The sequence below is a fragment of the Diadema antillarum genome, unplaced genomic scaffold (assembly GCF_040938485.1).
Source record: "Diadema antillarum isolate AM-2024a unplaced genomic scaffold, OU_Dant_1.0 scf00000032, whole genome shotgun sequence".
Taxonomy (NCBI): Eukaryota; Metazoa; Echinodermata; class Echinoidea; order Diadematoida; family Diadematidae; genus Diadema; species Diadema antillarum.
Genome location: NW_027270921.1, coordinates 1,355,709 through 1,382,606, shown reverse-complemented (window position 1 = coordinate 1,382,606; position 26,898 = coordinate 1,355,709). Strand labels below are relative to the sequence as shown.

General features: G+C 37.6%; 1 protein-coding gene across 1 annotated transcript in view; it reads right to left on the bottom strand.

The window, feature by feature from the left end:
• Nucleotides 1-296: 296 nt before the first annotated feature.
• LOC139742549 (CST complex subunit STN1-like) overlaps nt 297-26,898 on the bottom strand; it is a 42,247-nt gene continuing 15,645 nt past the window's right edge. The window contains exons 4-9 of the mRNA XM_071653084.1: nt 25,406-25,561; nt 15,818-15,978; nt 13,784-13,928; nt 6,809-6,924; nt 5,255-5,327; nt 297-437 (exon numbers count right to left, since the gene is read on the bottom strand). Coding sequence (XP_071509185.1) covers nt 376-437; nt 5,255-5,327; nt 6,809-6,924; nt 13,784-13,928; nt 15,818-15,978; nt 25,406-25,561 — 713 coding nt within the window. The 3' untranslated portion in view covers nt 297-375. The remainder of the gene's footprint in view (nt 438-5,254; nt 5,328-6,808; nt 6,925-13,783; nt 13,929-15,817; nt 15,979-25,405; nt 25,562-26,898) is intronic.

Sequence of the window (26,898 nt, the reverse complement as noted above, 5' to 3'; positions counted from 1 at the left end):
CATCATCTTATTACAAATACTTGCCACTCACTCCTATTACCTTCAATTTTGTTTTTGTCTTTTGAAAAAATGAACTATTCTTGTAAAAAAAAAAGGCAGCTGCAACTCTGTTGGCACTGAAAAATGACTATTAGAGCACAGAAAAAAAACCCCAGAAAGACACACAATAAAAACCAACCCCATAACGAAACACACGCTGGAATTGGAAAGGAATTATTTCAGAAAAACGTTGAATGTTAACAGGCAAAAAATTGGCTTGGTATGTCGACCCTTTGCTAGCTGATCGCCATGTAGTGCTTGGCAGTTGTACTGATGACTGCGCTTGCTCCTTCCAGCCAAGTGAGGGCCTCCTTCACCGCATCAGAACTGATGTGCTCATAGCCCGCCATGTTTGTGCAGACGATCCGTGATGTGCCAGAAGTGGCAGCCGTCCTCGTCTGTACAGAGGAAAAAAGGTAAGAGAAACACACAACCTTCATCAGGATTATTAGGAGAATTACGGATGGCTATGGGAGGGACTATTACCGTCCTAGATGTGGTTTGTTGCGAGCAATTCAACTTGGACGGCAACCAAAGGGAGTGATTGAGAAACGGTGCTGAAACGCTGAAGCTGTTGGCGTGGCGATCGTGAAGATGTTGTACAAAATCTTGGTCCGTTATCACTTATCGATTCACCTCATCATGGTAATTGCTGTGTTACATTGGGAAACAATGATTTAATTATCAACTCGAGGGACGCGTTCTGCTCACATTGCATCTAATGTTTGTGTGTGAGAAGATGACTTTTAAGGAAACATAAAATGGGTGCAAAGCTGGTTTGACTTACTACTGTCAGTTGGGCAAAGAGAGTGAAGATGGTCTAAAAGGGGTTCAAGTTAGGCTCTGCACATCAACTCATGTGACTTCTCAACTTTTCAGAGTGCCTCCCTTTAATTCCTCGAGGAAGTGAATACACATCTCGCCTACGTCACACAACCTCCTTGACAGCAACTACATGTGAACTCCCCAGCAACAACACAGCTGTAATGCACACCCAACAGACATGTAAACGACACAAAAGATGAATACGTCAGTGAAATTCTCACACTGCCCTGGCATTTCTCGCTTCATCTAGCCTTCCAAGTGGCACAGAAAAATTTACTCGCCAGAGAATCGCACACCAGCATCGGAGGGATTAACGAAACAATTATACTGAAGGAGAGTCCTTCTGCTTTCGGAGCTTAGTTTCATTGTTGTATAAATCAATTATGGGTCATGATCAGTTTTCATAGCGTAGCGAACGATTACTCAAGTATTTGTTGACATCTACATTACTGGGCTTGCATCTTGTGGTAATCTTTACTACCCAATGTGTGCTGCATGGCTTCCCTGTAAAATACTTGGTGATGGTGTTCACCACGGCAAAGTAAACATTGTACAATGATTTATCAACCTTTGCAATATGAATGGTTCATTTCATCAATACAGGCTGCAAGATATTGTAGAGAAGTATGGTATTGATGTGGCTCATCACAAGGAACTTCCCAATTTTGATATGGAAAGGTCCTTGTCTGTCCTTGTTTCTTTTTTTTTTAATCTATTGACTTCACTCTGGCTACTGTACCATGGTTGAATCCATTTTGATGTAGGGACTGTGTTTTCATGTCCCTCATGCCATTTTTATGAAATCAATGCACATCTATGGGTACTGTTCTTCATTGTTATTGTCTAAAAACAGCTACAACGAAGCTATCAGAGCCTATTATTGATTTATGGTGTCATATCGCAAGCCACACAAGAGTTACAAAACCAGCCACTAGTTGCAGTTCATTTCTGCATTCTGTAGTTGCTTGTGATAATATTACCTTGTAGGAGTATTTATGATCTATGTGGCTCTCTTTAAATAGAGAATGCAAACCCACACTGCACATAACTTGCTTTGAACAAAATCTCTCGTGACAAAAAAAAGCAGCAACACTAAACAATGTCTCGCAAAAAAGAGAGAAGCTACTTTGGGCTTGCAATAAGCCATTATGTGACCAGCTACAACAAAATGATTCCAAAAGTCGGGGGAGGTCCATTTTCTGATAATGACATGACATTATTCCCTCACTCTTCCACTTTAATTTCATATATAACATGACTCATAGAATTACTCAGTTGCAGAGATATTGATAATTTTATGAGACCATGTCGAGTGGTCTAGGAAATCAGCATTTTGAGAAAATTGCCTTCAAAGTTTTCTGTCCGATGCAATCGTGATCAATGGGAGTGAAGACAGTTTTCACCACTTGCAACAGAAGGTCTGCTCATAGCAACATTCGCGATGTTCATTCAAGCTTAGTGCCAGCAGTCTACGCACAACCAATCAGTAACCGGGATGCCACGCACTGACCAATAAGATCACTACCTCATTGCTACGGGCAGAGTTTATCTGCAGCGCTAAATCAAAATCTTCGGACACGTTTCTGTTCCACTGAAAATCGGAAAATCATGGCCCAGAAATATCCAAAATATAAGGAGATATCTTTATATTTCTTATTAAACCATAACTGTAGATGGTTTAGTCTGGAAACATTTTTATTATATCTATTGTTCACATTTTGTATATCTAACAATACTTAAGGGGATGGCTAGTAACTGATCAGTGGGAATCAGTGGGAATGCTGGAGGATGATTGTTCCAATCCTTGTGGGATTCATTTAAGAGTACATTATATATCTATTGTTGTGTGAAAATTATTTGCTTCAGAATGGTCTCATATTCAAGTACTGTAAAACATGATATATTCGCGGCATGAAATTTTCGCGAATTGGAGCCGACAGCCTTTTTCGTGGCATGAAATTTTCACGAATTGCCACTGGCGTTCAATGCATGTAGTGTAGACAAAAACTTTCGCGTGCATTTTAATTTCGCGAATTTTGGCGCTCGCAAAATTCGCGAAATTAAAATGCACGCGAAAATTTCTCGTTTTACAGTAATGTGCAGTTTAGTGTTTCCAGGTTAGCGTGCCTGGTCAGTGATGGGGCATTAATCTGCACATTACTTGAATATGAGACCGTTCTGAAGCAAATAATTTTCACACAACAGTAGATATATAATGTGCTCTTAAATGAATCGCACAAGGATTGGAACAATCGTCCCTCAGCATTCCCACTGATTCCCACTGATCGGTTACTAGCCATCCCCTTTAACTCGATTGTACTGGTTCAAATCTTTATATTGCTTGTCTATCTCCCTAACTCACATTTAAGAACTATTTTGAAGCATTAATGCTGGGTTTTTGTTTCATCTGCAAATAGTAAAGTATGCCTTTAAAATACATTTATTTCATCTTTAATTATCCATGCCTTGCTTGTAGTTCAAATTGCTGTTCAATTGCTGCTCTCTTCCTGTGTATCATGCCATGTGTAGCTGATTGTTTGTACCAAAGCACCATGACGGTTGAAAGGCAGTCCTGTGTGCCTCACATGTAGTCACTATCATTTTTATCGTCATTACCATTATCATTACCCTTGCCATTACCGTTACCGTTACCCTTACCATTATCATTCTTCTTCTCATTATTTTTCCACTAATTCTTGTTCTTATACTACAGCTCAGAGCCAGTGCTTACAAAACCTTCGATCTGTGTGCTTTGTTTAAACCCAAACAAAAGATGTGGGGGCGCTGTGGCATAGTGGATAAAACTCTCGACTCCCGATCAGAGGACCTGAGTTCCAGTCCCGCCGAGTGCTTATGTCCTTGGGCAAGATGTTTTTACCCACCATGTCCATCTCGACCCAGGCGTATAAATGGGTACCTGGCAACGCTAGGGTAATAATGATAGCAGGGCCCCCTGGTAGACCAGTGGCAACATTGAAGAGGATACGCTGGGTAGATAAGACCTTATTATTATTATTATTATTATTATTATTATTATTATTATTATTATTATTATTATTATTATTATTATTATTATGATTATTATTATCATTATTATTATTATTATTATTATTATCATATGGCAATAGAGCCTTCAATTAGGCATCTGCCCTTGACTGGAATTCCCTGTCTACAGAAATCAAGAAAACACCTTCATTTGCACTATTTACGACTGTTCTCAAGACCCACCTGTATTCAAAATGCAGAATACTAGTAGTAGAATGCAAGTAGAGTTCTCATTTGTCACTCTGAAGAAACTTGTAACTTAATTATTTAATGACTTTCTTAAATCTAAAACTGTAATTACTTCAATGCTGTTATATATGTGTGTATGACTGTTAGCACATGTATGTAAAGTGCATATAGAAAATTAAACAATAATCCTTATGTAAATCATTATAAGAGAGAGGGGGGGGGGGACAATTCCTTTCTTTATTTTGTTTGTTAGATTCTGATATGTTCCTATGCTTTCCTGATGACAACTTTCAGTACCTAACCACATCCATGAAAGCAAAACATGAAAAGCATATCATCGAGGGTTGTCGAAAAAAAAAAATCATAATGACACAAAACATTGAATTGCTCGAGCAAGAAGTGCTGCTTTAACATCATAATGGGGACGCTCTTCATGGGACGGGGAAGAGGAAGAGGAAGAAAGAGGAAGAGGAGAAAGCGAGAGACGGAGAGGAAGCAACCATCACCACAACATTACGCCACGTTGCCATGGCTGCAGTGTTTTCCAACGACGGGTCTCGTGACAGAAACGAAAACAAGAGCTGAAGGAGGGGAATGGGGCCTTCTTCTCATCTTGCATGATCAGCTTTGCTAGGTACGCCAGACGTCACGGTAATACAATGCTCTAAGACACCAAAAGACGGAAGGAGAGGGGAGGATGGGATATCAGATGAAACAATTTCCGGTCTTTTCTGTTTTTGCTTTGCAATGACGGAAGAAAGAGATACAGAAGACTGGAGAGAGAAAAAAGAGATAGAGAAAAATATTACAGATAGAGAAGGATGGAGAGAAGGGGAAAAGACTATCCCTACTCCCTATTTGAGGTTCTCTGGTATAAAACTACTATATATGCCGAATCTTTCATGAGGTTTTCATTTTTGCGAATTTCACGAGTCGGTTGCTATTTGGGAATTTAAAAACACACGAAAATATGAACTCTGCTCCTGACATGAATGTAACATGCACGCAGACATTTTTCTGTTCAGTACTGTGCTCCACAACTGCCAATTTAACCACTAGCAAAATTGTCGGGAAGTTTGGATTCACGAAAAATTAGACTTACTGAATATATGGCATATACAGTAAAAGAGAAGACATCAATGATATTTGTACTCACACTTGGGAAGTTGGCAGTCTGCCCGAAGAATGTCCAGCAATCTGTCATTCAGTCTCTTGTTTCCGTGCGTGGGCTGGCGGAAAAGAAAAATTGACACTTTAATCAAAGATGCAAATGAACAGGAAATCAAAATATTATTGCCACCTTCAACAGCATACCAACTGGGTTAAAGACAACGTACACATCAAGCTGCCAGATAGATGTTATGTTTTCTTATGACGACATGGGTATACACTACCCTGTGTCAATCGTGTTTGTTGTGAGTGTCTCTCAAATGAAATGCAATGGAAGGGAACAGCTGGTATTATACAAATTTGTATCATCCATCGCCCCTGTCGAGATATTGTAAACTTTGCATCTTAGCATTGGAATATCCTTAACGTATGTCTTCTTCCCACTAATGACCAGACATCCACTTTTCACACTCAGTACATACATTGGCAAACTACACAAATAGGGTGATACTAGTGAAAGTGTGATATCTTATGGCTTACAACTCAGTTTTTCACAGTTCACTGACATTTGCTCCTGTAACAATTGCTCCTACAAAATATCTGCATGCTATAAAGCAAAACATAAATTCTACCCACAAACATAACCCTTACCCTAATTCTGATCCTCACATCAAACTAAACCTATCCCAACCCTAACCCTAACCCTAAGTCCTTGTAGAAAATAACAGTGGAGGAATTGTCCCAGGAGCAAATGTTGTGTTAACCATTTTCAATGCATTTAAAATATTGATGAGTAACTGTGAAACAGATATACTCCTTAGATGACATATTAATCTTTTACAGTAAGTACATTCTTCTCATTCTAAACTAATTGTTAAATACCAGCTGCTAGGTAATATCATGATTTAATGGAGTACATACACATAATTTTGACATAAGAGACATTACCATCCTAATGCCAAACACATTTAGAGGCCTCACAATGCTAAAATACCCTCTGGTAAGACTTAACTGCTTCGAATAAATATTTGCTTGATCACTAGTCTTTGAGATGAAGTTCTCCTCAATTCACTGGATTTCTCGCCTTTGTTACAGTGCACAAAACAAACTTTTTCCCACTGAATCCATGATAACTGAAGATGGTATAAGATTTTCCAAAATGCATCACATTAGCGCAATAGTGTTTCTTATCTGTGTCAAATAGGAGACGCCTTTCTCACTAGTAATAATTGAAACTGAGGAAATTGCAAACCACTTTTTTTCTACTTTCAGCAATCACTACACACACGCAGAGTCATGGCATACAACAAGTCACCAAATTCTCCTGCCATTCTGTTTGCGTCAAATATGGTGCTAGGGCAATTACCCCGGGACAATTACCCCAGATCCTTCCCCTGACCCTAACACTATACCTAATCCTAACCCTAACCCTAATCTTTACTCTAACCTTATCACTAATCAGTATTTAGCTGGGGGAGGGCAGTAATTGCTATAATATGGTCAAATATACTTCAAGGATCAGTAACAGCACTCATTACAAAATTGCTGCATCTGCTGTTGGACTCCCATCATCAAGTGTGCCATTCAATGGTTTCCTTACTTGGAAGAGTCCCACTTCCTCGCTGCTCTTGAAAACCTGACCCTCCTGCTCCAGACTGTCCACCGCCTCCTTGAAGATGCTCTTAATCTGCCTTGCTGGAGCTTGGCCACCTGTGGCTGATGTCTACAGATTGAGATAGGGCGGTAGACAAAAGTTTATCATAAGACCAATCCATCAAGAAGGTGCCCTGTCACCGTGACTACCAGGGCTGACAACATTCACCATCAAAATAAGTGGGATTCCATAGAGCAATCAAGGAGAAACTTGTGTGTTACAATCTACATCTTAATAGGCAAATATCATTTGAAATCAGGGAGGCATTTCATGTTCTCATGTCAGGACATGAAAAGATATTTCATTTTTCTCAGGGAGCCTTCTGCAAATTCAAGGGGATTTGGCAGCAACGTGTTTATCTTGACATGAGAGGCCTCAGAATGCTGCAAAGTACGAGAGTTTGGCTGAAAATTCAGAAATGTTTGTATAAGGAGAAACTTGTGTGTTACAATCTACATCTTAATAGGCAAATATCATTTGAAATCAGGGAGGCATTTCATGTTCTCATGTCAGGACATGAAAAGATATTTCATTTTTCTCAGGGAGCCTTCTGCAAATTCAAGGGGATTTGGCAGCAATGTGTTTATCTTGACATGAGAGGCCTCAGAATGCTGCAAAGTAAGAGAGTTTGGCTGAAAATTCAGAAATGTTTGTATTTGTTTTAAAAAAAAACCCAGAAAATTGGATTGCTTAACTACAACCTGTCTGTACAGACTGTTTTTTTAGTTTTAGGGTATCTTCAGAGACTACCCAAAACTTCCCACTTTTTAACCTATCACAGACAGACAGATTTTCCTATTTTTAACACACATTTCCCATTTACCCCAGCCCGAGAATACTTGGGATTGGTCTTAAACGGGTTAAGGAATCTGTTAACAGTGTTCTGAATAAAAAACCAAAAAACAACAACAACAAATGGCACCTCAAATTCAAAACCACAATTCTCAAAACTGTGATTATCAGGGAACTGGCTTTCTCACCATTTCTGTCCATTTTTTTTCGAAAATTACGCAGCAAAAGTCATACACTCTTTGAGAGCATGGAGTTTGAATGATACAGTAATACCAAAATCATAATATTAATACTGTTCAACATTCTTCAAGGGATGGTTCAGTTTTGGTTAAGGTGGGGCAACAGGTTTCCAAAATTTTTTGATGATGATTTTGATTTTTTTTTAGATAATGAGCAACCTCTTATGAAATATAAAGAAGCATATAATTATAAGAGGAATACACAGTTTATTTGATGAAAATTGGCTTTGAAATGGCTCAGATATCCAAAACAAAGCAATCCTAATAAAAGGTGGGACCCACCTTTTATTAGGATTGTTTGTTTTAGTTTGTTTTTGGATATCTCAGCAATTTCAAAACCGATTTTCATCAACTGAACTTTGAATTTAGACCCACCTTTTATGAGGATCGCTTTGTTTTAGTTTGTTTTTGGATATTCCAGCAATTTCAAAACCGATTTTAATCAATTGAACTTTGAATTTCTTTTAGAATTGTGACACTCTTTAATATTTCATAAAGTGGTTTCTAAGTATTTTGCAAAAAGTTGAAGGCTAAATCCTCACCTCAACCAATACTATACCATCCTTTTAAGATGGTAGTTTACACACATTTGTACATTGCTGGAATCTGACTGATATAAGATTCTCACATGGCAAACCAGCTTGCTCTAATTACTGGTACTTGTTTTGAAAGTTATCTTTAGTGTTATGTTTGTCTTTCATTTTGTATACTTGGACTCTGAGCATATATGCATGAATATATTCTATGAAAATATTCATTTCTTATCATGTTAACATGATTTATGTACATTGATTAACGGCCCCATTGAAAAACCACTTTTGCTGATTGGGCTTTTTTATCCGTGGTTAAATAAATGAATGAAATGAAATGAAATGAAATGAAATCCTACTAAGGAGAACTCAAAACTGATTTTCTGAAGACTATACAAGATACTTCTTTGTCTGGTTATCTTTTTTCCTCTTATTTTTTGCTTATCAAGCACCAACAAAGTATACTTCTTCTAGCCAATATGCTCCAAGATTTTGTAGCATAGACAATTTGATGATATATTTAAATGTAGTTTTCACTCACATAGATTATTTAACACACATATTCATATTCTATGCAAATTTTTCTCAAAATATGCTTTGTTTCTGAAAATGAGAAAGCCTGCCCAACACTTGCTTGATGAATTACGAGCTATTGCACGCAACTAAATTAAAGGTATTGAAATTAATTTGTTGTGAACATGTGAATTGACTAGTTTATAAATGGGTTCTTGGGGAATAAAAAATCTTGACACTTGAATGCATCTGTTAATCAACCACTAGTAGGAAGTTCATACTACCTGGATATAACAGCTGCAAAATCTCTAAAATGAACAGATTCGGTTGAAAAATCTTATACTTACTCAAAACTTGACATTGCGATATCCTTTTTACCGCCCAGTTTGAATTCAAATTGTGGGAAAGTTGCTGATATCGGTTCAGTTTTTATGAAGCATGTTACAACAGCATTTTCATGAAATGTGTCATGGCCTTCATTAAATTCATCAAATCTGAATATCAATTTGCATATACATATATTTTTCAAATTTTTTACAAGCATTATTTCTTCATTTTATTTTGAACTACATGGATGTGGCAACCTGTGAGACATTTCTTACAGAAGTATTGGAGAATGCGGCAATAGGCTGGGTTACTAACCTCTTTATGGCTATTCATGTACCTGGGTAGTGAGCAATTCAAGTCACATCTTGCTTCTGAATTTCAATACTTGAAATCCAGTTTGCATGCATTTGTTGTCATTCCATTAACAGGATTTGTGTTACCACTGTAAGAAAAAAAAAATTGTTGTACCGTACCCCCCTCCCCCCCCCCCCAAAAAAAAAAGTGAATATATGAAATGGGATGAATTTGAAAATCAGAACATCACTGAATAGCATTATGAATTTAACATAAAACACAGTATAAGCTTGAAACACATTTTTGATTGAAAGCGACTGGAAATTTATCCTTAATCCTTACTGTATGATTGGCAGAGATGTCTAGACACTGACTGCCAATGAGTAAGTAGATAATAACCTAATCTCCTTAATCCCTATTGTGTCAGAATGGCTTTCCTGTGGGACTGTTACATTGCTATCCTGAGTCTATTGGCAAAATTCAACTACAACTAAAAGTCAAATTTAAAAGATAAGGTGAATGCTGATTACAACAGAATGGTAATTCACAGCTTAGTGTCTGGGGCACATACAGGGTTAACCCAAAGCATAGCCATACTTTGCGTTCCAATGTTAAATGTCTTCAACAAATATGAGTCATTGCACCACTGGCTGAGAATTTAGTCACATTTCCAAACTGAAAAAAAAACCCCACAAAACAAACTGATGTGTCAAACATAGCACCAGAACTTTAAATTGCACAATACAACAATGACAAAAAAATCTGACACTCTTCTGAGTGACCAAGGAATGTACGTCATAATCATGTTTTCTTTAGACAGCAGAGGTGTAACCCTCTGAAAAACGAGGCTCGAAATCAAAGTCCACTGGCTTTTCAAGAGTCACAAAAGATAGCATTTACAGTATGATGAAAGAATTGAGGACGGACTGATTTTGCTACAACACGCATTTCCCAGACTTGAAAGTAATGGAATGACAAAATCACACAAGTCACGTGTGATTCACACCCTCATCACATCAACCTTCCATAGACATTACAGCCATGTAAATACAAATTAAGGGGATTTGACTGAAAAAATAGAGCTTTCATTTGTTCTTCAGTTGTCATAAATTTGATCAACAGGTAAATTAACTTTAATCCAAATTTCATAGTCTGGGAATGTTTTGAACTTTCAAAATTTGGGCTTAAAAATGGGGCATGTTTGTATAGTGCAATGATTTTACTGCAAAACCTGATCTTGTCCATGATTGGTGGCATCTAAAACTTCAAAGCTGATTTTTTTTCCCAAAACTGTGTATATTTGGTCGCATATATTCTCACTGTTTCTCTGGTAGTTTCTTGGAAATGAGATGTAATAAATGAAGTATCACTGAAGTGCTTACAGAACTTATTTAGAAATATTAAACCCTGAAAAAAGCAAATCTTTACTGACTTCATCAGGCTCAAGTGGAAGCAGATAGCACTTGACTGTCCATTCTCACAGAAAATCTACAGTCTATTCTCACCAGGTTCGTCACATCATTTATCACAAGAGAGGTAATTTTCTTGTTTGTTTTTTAACCAAAACCCACAGCATAGACAGAAACTGTGACAAAGGTCTTTTTCATTTTTTTTTCTTTTTTGAAAATTGCACAATCATCTTGCAAATATGGATGTGCATGCTTATCAATAAAGAGGAAATGCGAACTTTTTAATTAGTTGGTTATCCTGAGCACAAGAAACCTCAAAGCTATGTGACACATTGTTATGGTTATAACCAGATTTCTTCACGGACCCTTTACCCGAGACACTTGAAACTACTCCTAAGCTTGCTGAACCTCAAATAGCTTCATACTCAAAGTACCAAAACCCATTTCAATAAGGCAGAGGACTAGGCTTAATTGATGTCCTAATGCTTTTTATCTACTAACGCTTTCAAATTTATATATCGTCCTGTTCCCAAGAACCTGAGTTAACACTGAGTACACCTATTCCTAAATCAAAAGTTCACTGAGTTCAATCTACAGTCAGCTCTTTCAGCAATGTCGGGCAAGATTTCTGGCTTTCCAGACCACCCTCTTTTGCAAAGGTATGCAAACAAGTAGACCATGTGTGGTTGCATTTCCCCCTTTTTATTTTCTGTTTTAATAGTGAACTGATATAAAATATTATATTCCACATACTAAGAATCTTGCTATAGGATTGGTCAAGAGCTGATCACGTGATAAAGCGTAGTTTTGCCCATCACATCACCTGAGAAGGTTCGTTACACTCTATGATGATAGTCATTTTGTTTCGCTGATCAGCTCTTAGTCCACACAGTCCTAACGCGTGATATAACTTACAATTTTGAGTACGCGTAAAATAAAAGTGCGTTGCACTGTGGTCTATCATTTGACCTGGGTCAAGTGATAGACCACAGTGCAATGCACTTTTATTTCAGTGCCACGCGCGGGGCGTGGACCCGCGCGGAGCAAATTCGTTGTTTTGTCATCTACGCACATACGTCTAAAGTAAACTACGTAGCCTAAGCCCCAAGGATACCCTAAGACAGCTAAAACAGTTTCAGATGTGGAATAAAATGGGAATATCTAGGACCCTAGATGTGGAATATAAAGCAAATAATCAACTTTTAGTTTCAGGCAATGAGACAAACTATCACTTCCTCGGCAATCTGAACATGTACGCTATCTTTCCTCAGCTGCGCTTCGGTAAGATAGCTACATCCAGATCGCCTTGGAAGTGATAGTTTTATTGTCCCATCACCTTCACCAACGTTGATTATTTGCTTACTATTCATATGCTCACATGGATAAGAATGACTGACACATTTCTTTGTATTGTATCTTTACATTGCTTTACGATTGAAATAAAATGAAGTGTACAATTACTGTACATGCCATATATGGTGCAGCATTTCAGTTTTTTGTAAATTTGGCCAATCAACCAGCACAAGCAAGATCGACAAATCACAAATTGATTGCCACCTGTAGCAAAAATGCACTGAATATTTTCATTTCATATTGCTTTACGACTGAAATAAAATGAAGTGTACAATTACTGTATATGCCATATATGGCGCAGCATTTCAGTTTTTTGTAAATTTGGGCAATCAACCAGCACAAGCAAGATCGACAAATCACAAATTGATTGCCTCCTGTGGCAAAAATGCACTGAATATTTTCTCAATGATGGAAAACTGGTACCTGGTATGTGTATTTCTGAGGATAGTATATTTCTGGCGATAGTATTTTTTTTTTTCATTCCATCACTGTGGTTCTCAGTCAAGAATTAAACCACAAACAAACTTGCACTCTTGATTCACAAAACATCACGCTCACAAAATTACTGGCATATCTGTTACCAGATCCAGGCTGCCAGTAGCTGGTAGCCCTAAACATATTGGCGCCTGCAGAAAGCATATCCCAGTATTGGGTGACTTAGCTGCATCCGAATGAGAAGCTGACGGTGAAGGTGTTGTAATGTCATTCAGGTCAAAGTGATGCAAGTGAATGTTGACTCATCTGATCACTATACAGTGAATTCAAGGCCACAGAACAACATTTACCACAGGAATACGACCTTCATATTTAACCCGTTCAGGATGAGTCCCGAGTATACTCGGGTAAGTGTCTATGGGAAATGCGTGTTGTAGCAAAACCAGCCCATCCTCAACGGGTTGAAAGAAGTATTTCATGGGCTGTGGTGAGCATGTACGACCTCTACTGTGATATGTTTGCCAGTTGGCACAGAGGTATGGAAACTTCTTGCCGATGAATGTTGAGATTACCTAATGTTCTAAATCTCTTCATTGCGTCACAAAAGCCTTCCCATATTGGACTGAGGCACATAGTTATGCTCAAGTAGGATGGCTAAATTACAATTAGGTCAGCTGGGTGGTAGAAGGCTTAACAGTGCACCACATAATTCTCTCTTGGGTATGTATGTGATTCTGAAAAGGGCCTACCAACTCCCAACATTTCGGCAAGCATCTTCTTGCCATTTCAAACATGCTTGCCGAAACATCAGGAGTGAGAAGGCTATTTTCAGGGCCACATAAATTCAGAAGAAAAAATATGTGGTGCACCGTTATTAAAAGCATTCTACCACTTACGTTCTACCTCCACGGAAACCTTCAAAGATTTCATACCATTAAGTCTGGTTTGACTGACTAATCATCTAAATGCTGATGAAAAAAAAAACAGAGCAAGTTAGAGCTTTCTGTTTGGGCACATAGAGGTTGAGACATACCTGCTGGTATTCAACACATGGGAGTGATGCAGTCTCCATTAACTCTTCTACAGTTTCCAGCTCATGAAGATAAAAGTTGTGAATGGTCTTATCTTCCAGGAGTGCTACCAGCTTCTGCTTGACCACACTGACCAGATGTTCCTGCATAGGATTTAAAAGCCAGGCTGAGAATTTTAATAACTGACCTCTTATATTAATGTTTTCAGACACACAGTAAGCACTTGCCCGTCCTGAAGCCGATATTAATTATCAAATTGATAAAGGTTTATACTTATAAATAATAACATCATTGAATGTAAACTTTTACATCAAAAAATATATCAATTTACATAGAAACCAAAAAGAAATTAGAAAGATATACTCATGAGAAATAAATATTCATAAAAACAACATTAATGGATTCTGCAATTATGGCAAAGACGTTTTATTCTGAATGAATCAACTTCTTCTGAATTTTTCTCTTTCGCAACATTGGAAACAGTCTCAAGTCAATGACACAAGACATACATAGAACAAACTTGTACAATACAGGTCGTAAAACAGTACGCATAGCACTGCTTTAGAACAACTACATGTACCAAAAACTCTATGTACAGTAGCCTTATGCACTGTAATGGTAGCTGTTAACAGATTAACTATGTAGTCCACTTCCATCAACAGTTTGGGGATTTTGTTAGTTGCATGGAATAAAAGGATAAGTAATCTCATCAGTAGCAGGATTTTGATAGCTAGAAGAATTACTGGTGATGAAATGAAGGAACCACAAAATGTCTCCATCAATTTGTAAAGAAAAGATCAAGGACCCTAGATGGAAATCAATGATGATGATGATGATGATAATGATGATCCACAACGTTTGCATAGCACCATCCTGTTTTAAAAAACATTCAAAGGCACAGACTCCTCCAAGAGAGTTAACAATTGAATGTCTGGTGAAAAATGTGAGTCTTGTGCGAGGTTTTGAAGTGCTCCAATTTGTCAATTTCAAGGAGAAATGATGGGAGGGAGTTCCATAGGCGAGGAGCGATAGAGGAAAATGAATGAACATCATATCCATCTGGAACATGGGGCGCTTAATCCTCCCTTGACAAACTGATGGAGACAATTTGTGAAACTATGCTGTACAGTTTGATGACTGGAAATGATTAACGGACAACTTCACCCACAACATACATGTATGTGTGGGACTGAGTGAATGCAGCAATAGTGGAACACATCAGTGAAGTTTGAGGAAAATCAGAGCCATCCATTCCATAGTTCCGTATTTTTGAAGTTTCAGTGCTGCCACCACTGGCTGAGAAGACTACAACAGTTTGTGACATCACTGCTGGACAACGATATAAATGAAATATTAAGAAAAACTCCACAACATTTCCTTTTTATGAAAAGTACACATTCCCTTGCCTTGTTACTGACATCCTGTCCAGTTAAGGGAAAAATTGTTCCCCCTGCTTTCTGAAAGAGGTAAGCCAAGTGCTCTTTCATTTTGCCAGACATATAAAAATATATTGAATTCTGTTTATATTTTTGTCATATCTCTGTCCTGCAATGACATCACAAAGTGTTGTACTCTTCTCATCCAGCAATGGCGGCACTGGAACTTTAAAAATCCACAACTTTTGAAAAAGAAAAATCCCATTTCCCTCAAACTTTCCCTTATAAGTTCTATAAATAAATTACTGCATTCACTCAATCCACATATATATTTTTGGGTGAACTTGTCCTTTAACTCACAAAAGGAGAGAAAAAGAGAGAACATTGACAAACAAATGGTATGAAAGAGAACAGTATTTGTCCTTTTTAAGTATCACACTGAAAGAGAGAGTGGCAAAATCTTCAGGGCCCTATTTCATAAAGTATGATAGAATAGCAACTCTTGCTGGAATGGCAAACTCCAATAGCAACAGCCAATCAGGGAGCTGGACTCTTGTTGTTACCATGACAATTGCCATTCCAGCAAGGGTTGCTATTGTATCAACTTTTTATGAAACGGGGCCCAGGACAAGTAAAGAGAAAAGAAAAGTATTCACCTCTCGCTTGAGGCCCAATCTCTCCTCCTCCTCTCTAGCCATCATCCTCTCCTGGACATCGGCTGATAACTGGAATGGGCGGTCATACACAGACTGGTAGAGAATTGGCAGCTCTTCCATCCGCTTCATCTCCATCTGGAATGTGGGATCCTTGATCCTCCCTTTGGCAAATTCATGGAGACACAATTTGCAACCATTTGAATAAATACTCCCTTTCAAGTTTGAAATGCGTGATGCACATTTCTATTTTACCATAATAAGAACTAGGATGTAATACTTGATATTATTGTCCTCTTTATCCAGGGTAGCCTCTTCAGTGTTGCCACTGCTCTATCAGAGGGCCCTGCCATTATTATAACCCTAGCATTGCCAAGTACTGTACCCATTTATATACCTGGGTCAAGAGGGAAAAGGTGGGCAGAAACATCTTGTCCAACGACGTGAGCACTGGGCAGGGAATTGAATTCGGGTCCTCCGATTGGGAGTCAGGAGTCTTATCCACTATGCTACAGCGCCCCCACTCAAATTGACTCAAATGATATCGCATGTCGATCACTGAAAACATCTGATTTGAGAATGACAACTATCAGCCACATAAAAAAGAGGCCACATCTCTGTACAATGTCATTCGGAGCATTACGGTCCTGATTCCAAACCTTAAAGTTATCAATGTACAATATCTTCTATTTCAAGTGGGCAGATGTGTTACTGGTTAAAGTCTCACAATCACAGGAGTCTGTACATTACCTCAGTAAGTTTTTATTACCGACAAACAGAGGATTTATCAGACCTTATACAGTAGCCCAGAAGTCTCTGACAAAAGGAAGAAATTTTGAGACAGTGTACAGATAGAAGTGATTTTAACCAGACCAAACAATGTCACTGCCAATATGTATAAATATATCCATGAAAGACAAACTCCCTGATGATGACTAAAATACCTCAAAAGCACAGCAAACAAATGTCATAATATTTATGTCATCAACACTCATCTTAATATTCTATAATTAAGAATGGACACCAGTTACATTTATTGATCTTCTTTGGATATTTACCACCTTGAAAGTTCTCTCATGGCCTTACAAAGATGGAGCCTCATATGGCAGCTGTTCAAACTTTCACCCTTTCTCCTCCCCTTCTTTTCTCTCTTTTTAATAAAGTAATCATAATTTAGGAAAATGGAACCAAATTTATCCACAGCCATGCAATGTGTTGCTATCCCTCTGAAGTTTGATGCTCTGTCTGCTTTCTCAAAGTCAATATGGTTTAAATAGAATACATGCTTTTAATGTGATACAGTCATATCACTCATTACTATGGCTGCAATGTAATATGATAACATCATGCACATGAAAAATAATGATACCAATTTCCTAACACTTGTTAATAACACCATACAGTCTCTGTGTACACTGAACACAAAACAAAAAGTTTACAAAGAAAATTCCAACAGGAACTGACTGCCATAAAAGCATTTGAGTTACTCACAAACAAGTAATTCCCAAGATCTAGTGCCGCTTTCCAAAATGCTCTATTTCCAAAAAGTTTTAGACAAAACACATATTGCAAATTTCTTGATTAGACAGGTGATTCATTTTGGGTGGTAAGCTGTAAGTTGTTGAGGGTAGAGATGGGGTACACCAAGAAGACACTTAAGCACTGCTATAACAGAAGCATCTTTAACCCTTTGAGGACGGACTGATTTTGCTACAAACATGCATTTCCCATAGACACTTGCCCGAGTATATTTGGGACTCGTCCTCAACGGGTTAATTTCAACTTACTAATGAATCAATAAAGATCTTAGAAGATTGTATATTCATGCTAAAATTATCCATTTCAGAATTTTAAGTGAATTACACTTTTATGCCAGAAGCGATACGACAACAACAACTAGATTCGGTAACGTAGACAGAACACAAAGTTGACATTCCTGGTTTGCCAGACACTTCCTTGTACAAGATAAACACATCTATACTTTTCAGCCGCTGAACTGATTGGCTGCGAGATGCTTTCTCCCTTGCTGCCGACATAGAAATTATGTCATTAATATCATATTTGTTCTCTGAGTCACCATCTCTTATTACCACATAGTACAGTCTTGAGAATAATCTTCCTTCCGACTTGAATTGTTCCCGTATGTTTAATGCAACTTTTTAAAAAGTTTAAGGCAATTTTGAAAATGACTGTAGGGCCACATCTTCTTGGCAGGCTTTCGTCTGTTGTAATAAAGTCTGAAAATGTAGTTTAAAGGTCATAAATCTGAAACACAGTAAAAGGAAAACTAATTTGCATTGCACTGGCTAGAAAAAGGTTGCTCTATATGGTGTTGCTGCAGCATTTGTTCTTTTATATAGAGTGCCAGGTACAGTATGAAAAAACAACAACAATAACAACAAAGTTTGTTACAGACACTACCACACATCCTGGCAAGTAACTGTTAAAGGTTTATAGTACTTAATAAAAATCCTGACCCAGCAAGTGTGCCTTTATCAAAAAAAAAAATGAAAGCCTTAATACCAGCAAACATCAAAAATTTTCTTTACAAGAGAGCCTGTATCTTTGAGATACAACTGTTACAGTACCTGCTCTCGCATCAATACTCACTATGTTCACATACACGAAACCTCATACACTCTACCCGCTCTACTTAATGTTAGTCATCTGTGATGGCGCCCTAACTCCAGTAGGCGTATGCGTGAATGACAAAATCCTTCAAGATTTTAAAACGTCGCTCCTTTCTGTACCTAATCTGTGGGATAAATCAGGTTACAATTATCGATAACAAAGTAAAAGGGATAAATCAGGTTACAATTATTGATAACAAAGTAATGATGTATTCAGACACGACATTCTTTCGCTAAGATGATTTCTAAAGAATGTGATATCAACAGCTGAAACATGCTGTGCGCAGTTTTTGTTTTTTCATGATCAATCAAAGCACACTATAATTGAAAGCCAGTATGCAACACTAGAGGTTAGTTTTGCAAGAGACATTACAAGGAGAACACAAGTAAACTGCTTTACACATTATATATCTCACAACAGTGAAAAAGGAAACTCAGTCTCTGTTTAAATGACATCTCAAAACTGTGCCCCAAGGCTGACAAAACTAAAGATTGTCAATGTAGATTCCATCACATACACACACACACACACACACACACACACACACATGATTACCATTATCTGCGACCATTTGAATCCATGGCTGTAGATAAAACCAAAGCACGGCACAACCAAGTGGTTTAGAAATGCCACATTCACTGATATCTGTCACACACTCTCGTCTTTTTCACTGAGCGAGGAAGCTGAGCCACATACAACCAGAATGAAGCTTAACTGTCCTTCATAAATTACATTACAACACTTTGATGAGCTAGTACTGCTAAATAATGATGATGATGATGATGATAATAATAATGCCTATAATGTGTCAATTCCACATGACTAATGTACTTGAGGTGCGGTAGGAAAAGTGAATTATGAAATACTAAGATCACTACACACACATGTATATGGAAGTAAATGAAACAATAATGATGAAAAATAAGATATTACACAATGTACAATTCTACTGGAAAGCAGTTATAAACAAATATCGTGAGGGCAACTTTAAAGCAATTTACCAAAGTCAAATCGAGACAATATAAGGGCATGAACTACTTTTTCTGTGGCTGAACGAATTAAATACTTGTGAATAATGCCTAAATTGTGTAACTGACATGTACATCACAGATTTACAAATGGCAGAGATCTTAACAGACATGGACATTGTAGAATCAAATAATACTCCAAGATTTCTACACGATTTAGATGGAACAATAACCACATCATTAAATCTATGTGTCCTTCAGCAAATCAATACTAAAATCTGTTGTTTTCAAGTCATGAGTATACTCATTTGCAGCAGTCTATAAAGAACACAGAAAGCTACTCTTGGTGGCGCCTGTCAGATTTAAGTTATACAGACAGTAAAATAGTATCACCAACGCTACACACTGGCACTGGTCTAATGGTCCCTGACCAGTAAAAATCACTGTCGGGCCAGTAACTCTTCCAGGAATGGACCAGTAAAAAATGGAAAAACTGGGCACCTACTGGTCAAACAGACAGGTCAGACCAGAAGAAAAAAATGGCTTAGTGTGTGCAGCTCTGGTATCATATTTACTGCTTTATCTTTTTATGTTTATCATAACTTTAAGGAGAAATATATCATAAATGATCTGGAAGGAGCATCGTCATGTGGGGAAGGGTGAGATATTGTGACAGGTACCACTGATATACAAATAATACACATCAATGATGCCATTAGTAAGAATTACCCACACAAGGTACACTTGGAAGAGTCGAAAACACACGAGGCGATAGCCACGGGCGTTTGGATTGTTTCAAAGGTACCAAGTGTGGGTAATTAACCTAATTCCTGAACAAAATTATGTGCATTGTTATACAGAATGATAAAGCAGATCCTTGTTGTCTAAAGAACTTGAAGTGTAGGCATTTTACGTTCTGCTTCAGCCATTTTCACAATTAAATAAAACAATGAAATCTAGATCTTGCCCAGTCACCATGGAGATTTGAAAGAGCTAATGACTGGTCATTATACACTCAGCAAAAAAAAAAAAAGAAAGTACACACTTTTTCAAGTTTATATTTCTAATAGAATATTTGGCTAAAAGTTGATGTATTATATACCATATGAAAGGTGTTTTACTTGGCTATCAACCTGGTAGGTTAATAAAAAGAGAAACTTTACGCATGAGTGAATACCTTTGCTTTTCTCTTCAAAGGCACAAAAGTGAATATTGTAAAAATTAACAAGATGTCATTCATGTGTAAGTGCTCTCCCATGTAACAATAAGAACAAAAGACGAATTTAACGCAATAATAAAACATGACTTACGTTGCAACAGTAAAACTATGATCTCTATAATATCTTTGAAGCTCAAAAAATAAAAAATGGCTAAAATACTGGAGGAAAATGAAGAATCTTCTGTCAAATCCAAATTCAAATGGAATGAGAGGAGAAGCAATAAAAACAAAAATGGTAGGAATTTGAATTGATTTCTCAAATTAGGAAAATTGTAAATGATATTTGGTTCTTGAATTTGTGTCATGAATTTCTATATTGCTAAATCAAAAGAATGAAATACAGATATTCTGTTCACTTAATAATCTTAGTGCCTTTATTTCCTTTGTCATTTGAAGTTTGAGTTGACAGAAAATTCTTATTTTATTCTTATAAAAATAAATGTGTTCACTCATGGGTAAAATTTCCCTTTATATTGACCTACTGGTTTGATAGCCTCTGAAATTACCTTTGATATGATACATAATACATTGATTTTCATCTTCTTTTATGAAAAAAATATGAACTGGAAAAAGTGTTTACTTTCTTTTTTTGCTGAGTGTATTTATTGACTGGTCATAAGCAAAATCAAGTGTAAGTTAAAATGAATACACTCTCAACTATTCACTTGACTGGGATCTGCTTCATGGTTTTATAGTTTGAAATGCCAGTCACATCACTCTGGGAAAGTCAATGCAGGTTGGGGAGACCAGCAGATGAATCACATATTTCAAGACTCTTTTCTCACATTTATTGGATAATAAGGTCTTCTTGATTAACAAGCAGACTTCCGGTGAGTGTGACTGAAATGCTCACATGACTGAATTTCTTATGTTGACCCATCATCATGACAGCTTGATAACATTAATTTCTTGAGTTTTACAAGATTTTGTAGTATGCTCAAGTTCTCTAGACTCGAAGCTTTCTTATGATACGAACAAGTTTTCCCACTTCGCTACCAAAACTGTAGCACAGAAATGGCATGCAATTTAACCTACTTGACAAACATGGTCTTAAAGAAAAGAGAGTTTTGATGTTTTCTTGCAGTCTACCAAGTGCAGTCTACCAAGCTAAAGATTGGGCATTCCGACACTATGTGTCAATTTAAACAAATACAGTTGAACCTCTATTATCCGGCCTCCCTTTATCCGGATCTCTCTATTATCCGGACGCAATCTCGCCGTGATTTTTTATCTTTTTTTTAAAGAATTACGGGAGGAAAGGGGGATTCCCAACTCCTCGAGAACTCCTACACAAACACACATGAATTACATATACTTGATACATTTCTTAATAATTATTTAGGTAAATCATCCCAAGAATTTATAAAAGAAAATGATTTCATTCTTGCAAACACGAACCTCTATTTTGGGGTCTGTTACTGAGTGTAACAATGAAAAGGTTGCGGTATACACATTACTACATGTGGTACTACAATGGGCTACATTAGTACATGTGTATGTGTACATGTATAAAGCATTGAGTCTCCCGTATCCGGCCAAATCCCTTATCCGGATGATCCCCGGTCCCGACTTGTCCGGATACGAGAGGTTCAACTGTACATTCAAAGAACCAATGACAGGATTTGTTAATTGTAGTTCTGAACCTTCAGGGACTTTGAAATTCAGACACAAATGTGAAGATATATCACACCTGACATTTAAATACTTCAATCAAGATCAATCTTTTTGGCAGTAAGGGTTTGTGATTTGATCATGATAACTTGGTGACTCATCACATATAACATAACCTCACATCACACACTAAGGCCAACATAAAGTGATTAAGATCAACCTACCAGTTCATACTCATAAATGGACACTGATCAATAATGCTTATTTCCCTTTTCTAACATTTTCCAAACTTGACATACTCCTTCCATTCAAACCTTAAGTTGACGGTCTAAACTGAAGTGAGAGTAGTGTGTTTTTAAAGTTATTGTAGACCCATGCCTCTTCCAGCTGATGTTTTTCTCTATTTTCTGCTCCTGAATTCAATGGCAGTAGACGTGAAAATCACACAAGAGTTTTCCAATAGGTCTACACCTAGCAGTTAAGCATTGCTCCCCTTGGATAATCTACAAAAGGCTGCAACTAATGGGTAATTTAAGTTTTAGGATAATCTTCAAATCCATGCGGTTGCTAAACAGATTCAAACTTCTTCTGTGTATGATAGATGGTGAGTTAGGATATATTTCAATAGACCCTTAAACTTCAAAGCCTCTTTATATACACGTAAAGTAACATTCCTAAAATTGGGATTTTCTATTACTTATTTCCACAAGTTAGGAATGCCTAATTTTGATTACCGATGATTTAACAGCAACATCAAGCCTAGAATCTATTCCTTCAACATACATGTATGACCTAAGTTATGCAAATATTGCACTTGGAATGCTTTTGTATTTTTCATGATGTGAAGTTGTCTATATCCATTCTTTCAAATGCATGAAGATAATAGCTGAATAACAACAAACGCAGGTGGTACCATATGGAATGTTTAGGCTCTTAATGCAATTAATTTTCAAGGAAACATGGGCATGTCATCTTAGCACATAATCTGGTCCATGGATTAACTTTTTATGCACCACTTTCACACACCCAACTAAGTAAACGGCATGCCAAGTTCGCATATTTTGCTCAAATGCACAAATCCGCCTAAACCAACCAATAAATTGTCAAATCCCACAGAACAATGAAAGCTTCCCTCCTGATCCCATTCCTGTCACACAGTGCATATCAAAAAAAAAAAAGAAAAAAAAGAAAAGGGAAAAAAAAAGGTAATCCAACTTTGGAGGGCTACTATTTCATAATCGTCAGCTATGGAGAGCGCAATGTTGGTTGTGAGGAAAGGGGAACTCTTCCTCTTTCCATTGATATCTAATTATGTTGACAAATGTCATGCATGACTGAGCACATGAACTTTAAAAACAACAATGACAAATTGCACTTTTTCCAAGTTTGCATATTACATGTATTGTGAAGGAACAATGCATGCCTCACTGCATGGATAAGTTCTGTTAATGAAAGTGGCCAAATAGGCCAGCCTGTATGTAATGCAGGTTTGTGTTTAAGGTTTGTGTTTAGGGTTTCTCTTAACATTTTATGGTTCATGACCTTTAACATGGCCACCTGTCCTTTAAAGGGTGTGTACAGTTCTGGTCGAGGTGAGGATTTAGCTTTTAATATTTTGCAAGATATTCAGGAACCACTCTATGAGATGTCAAAGAGCATGCATTTCTAAGGGGAATCAAAAAATTATTTGATGAAAATCGGTTTTGAAATGGCTGAGATATCCAAAAACAAGGTGAAACAAAGAGATCATAATAAAGGCGTGGCCTGTCGCCTTTTATCATTATCACTTTTTTTTATATCTCAGACATTTTAAAACCAATTTTCATCAAATAAACGTTGAATCCTTCTTAAAATTACATGCTCTTTCATATTTCATGAGAGGTTTCTCATTATCTCACTTAGAAATGTTCAAATCATGAATCCCCACCACAAACAGTACTGTACAGTCCCTTCAACTTGGTCACTCCCACAGAGGCCAACCAACAGAGTTTATTTTTCTCTGTTCATATTTAACACATAGCTCGCAGCGACAAACCATGTCTTGAATATGAAGAGAGAAAAATGGATAATAGTTTAGTGTTCATGGGAAGGACCAAGTTATCAACAACATGGCCATGTTGAAGGTTATGAACCATAAAAGGTTAAAAGAAACTCTAAACACGAACGTGCAGTCATGCAGGCTGGCCTGATGATTTGACCACTTTCACTGACAGATCTCATCCATGCAGTGAGATATGCATTGTTCCTTTACAATAACAGGCAAACTTGGAAAAAGTGCAATTTGTCATTATTGTCTTTAAAGTTCATATGCTCAGGCATGCATGCCATTTGTTAACATAATTAGGTATCAATGGAAAGAGGAAGACTTCCCCTTTCCTCACAATCAACATTATGCTCTCCATAGCTGAAAATTATAACATAGTAGCCCTCCAAAGTTGGATTACCTTTTTTTTGATATGCACCGTATATCTTGCATTGTGTGGTGATTGAGTATCAAGCAGAGTTCCTTATTGGATTTTTTACTTAATTCCAAGTTTCTGCCACTGCTTTATAAGTAAAAGTCATGCCTGGAAAATACTTTAGCTAATGGTCATTTGAAATAAAAACAATCATACATTTGTCACAAAATTTACATCAAAGCAACAATTGGAATGTTCTCTACAACTTTGCTCCTTGCATGTCCAGCATAACAAAAATCTACAAAAAGTACGATGATCAACATTGTTTTCCCAAAGCATGCCTGCGTTGCAGGCTCACAGTAACGTGGCACACAGGGGGTTGACACCGTGGCACATAAAGAGTTAAAATCTAGCTGTCATTTGTTCTTCTTCCCACTATGTAACCACACATCGGGCCAACAAGAAAGAAAAGCACAGTAAGCTGTCTTAGGCTAGCACACTCGAGTGCCGCTGCAGGAAATATAAGGTGAATGAGAATGCACTTCCATTATCTCACTGTTGTGTTCACTCATATTTTCCACAAAGGTTGTTTCACAGCATGCTCATGATTCTCTAAAGGAAGGTATTGAAACTGGAAGTCACTGTCATTTGAATAACTTTGAGGGGTGCCACCATAGAAATTCTAATGGACATTAGTCATGCATGGATGAACGGTGGATACCAATGTCACAACAAAGGGGACAAATACAGTCAAAAAACTTACGGAAGAAAGATGCCGACACTTCTATGTTTCCTCTAAAAATCTTGATCCTCCCTCTCACATGAATAAGGTCTCCGAGCTCAAAGGGTGTGACCATTTCCTCATCCGCCTCCATCCTTCTTGTCTGCAGGGATGCCACCAACTCACTCGCTGCATCCCCTTGAGGAAGAGAAATGCAGAGAATACTAAGAACAAGGGTACTACCTCTGAAAGTCTGCATTAAGTTCTCGAGATATCAGGTTTTGCTTTACTTGAAGGTCGCAAGTTATGGTCATGGCATACATGTATAAGACTCTTCATTTTGGTATTGAGGCTTTCCATTCACTAAGGTGGTCTTTGATACATCTATAGTGCTCAGCCATTCAATAGGATACAAGCTTGTCTTATTTGTTCATCGATAAGATAAGGGTCATTCATGCATGTTGTGAATTAAAATATACTCTATTTCCAAGTGAAAGCACCGCCTGTCCGGAAAATGTGGTCCAGAAAAACTGCTAGTATCTTGATTTCAGTTTTGTTTTAAGCTATGAAACTTTGACAGTACGTTGAGAAGAGTACCCTCCCAAGACAAAGTTTAACATTTGAGCTGGTCAACCTAAATGACACATTTTGGTCCATTACAGAGAATCGAAATGTGCGACTTACTGCTGGTTTTGAGCTGGGCAGTCACAAATTCAACTCGAGGTTGAGTCATCTCTGCGCAATACTTTGTGCCAGTTGAGGAAGGGCGCCACCAAGGTTAGAGCATTTCCACAATAGGTCACACAATGCTCCTGCATCCATGGTCTTTGTAGTTACTGTACTGATAACGTTGTTACTGGCATTTCTTAATCACTCATGTATTGCAGGGATGCCAAGTTCAAATTTTTTTTATGAGTGAGATTTTCATGACTCGGCATCTCGGCGAGCGAATGTGTGTGCGAGCGAGGGCGTGGGAGGGGTTTTTCCCCCTGTGGCCTCCCACGGTAGGGAGCTTTTTCAATTTTTAGCTCATAATGGTGCGATCGGGTGCATTTTAAGTGACTATTTTTTACTTATTTTGAAAGACAAAAAGGAAAATATACCTTCAATTGAAACTATCACTTTAATCTTTTGAGTTTTGCTCATTATTATAGGCCCAAGTTGCAGAGTTCGCCCGATGCGTGAGAAAAATGGGTGCCATGAGACGTGAGACGGCCCCTAAATGCTTGGGTCTCACGCAGAATGCGTGAGACTTGGTAGCTCTGGTATTGCTCATCATCATGTGGAATTTGTGTTGCTAAGACTAAACCTACCAAAATGAAAAATAACTCTTATTTTCAGCTCCACAGTTTTGACCAGGGGAGATTTTGGTTGTGCATGTGTCTGTGAGTGCTTTGTTTTCTTAATAGGTAGGGAGTACCATTTCACAGTGCACCAGTGTTGCAATGCTGCACATTGCCAGTATCATATTCCACTCACTTGTAAAAGGTTTGAAATCACGAGGCTGCAGGGCAGCCATAATTACAATTTTATCA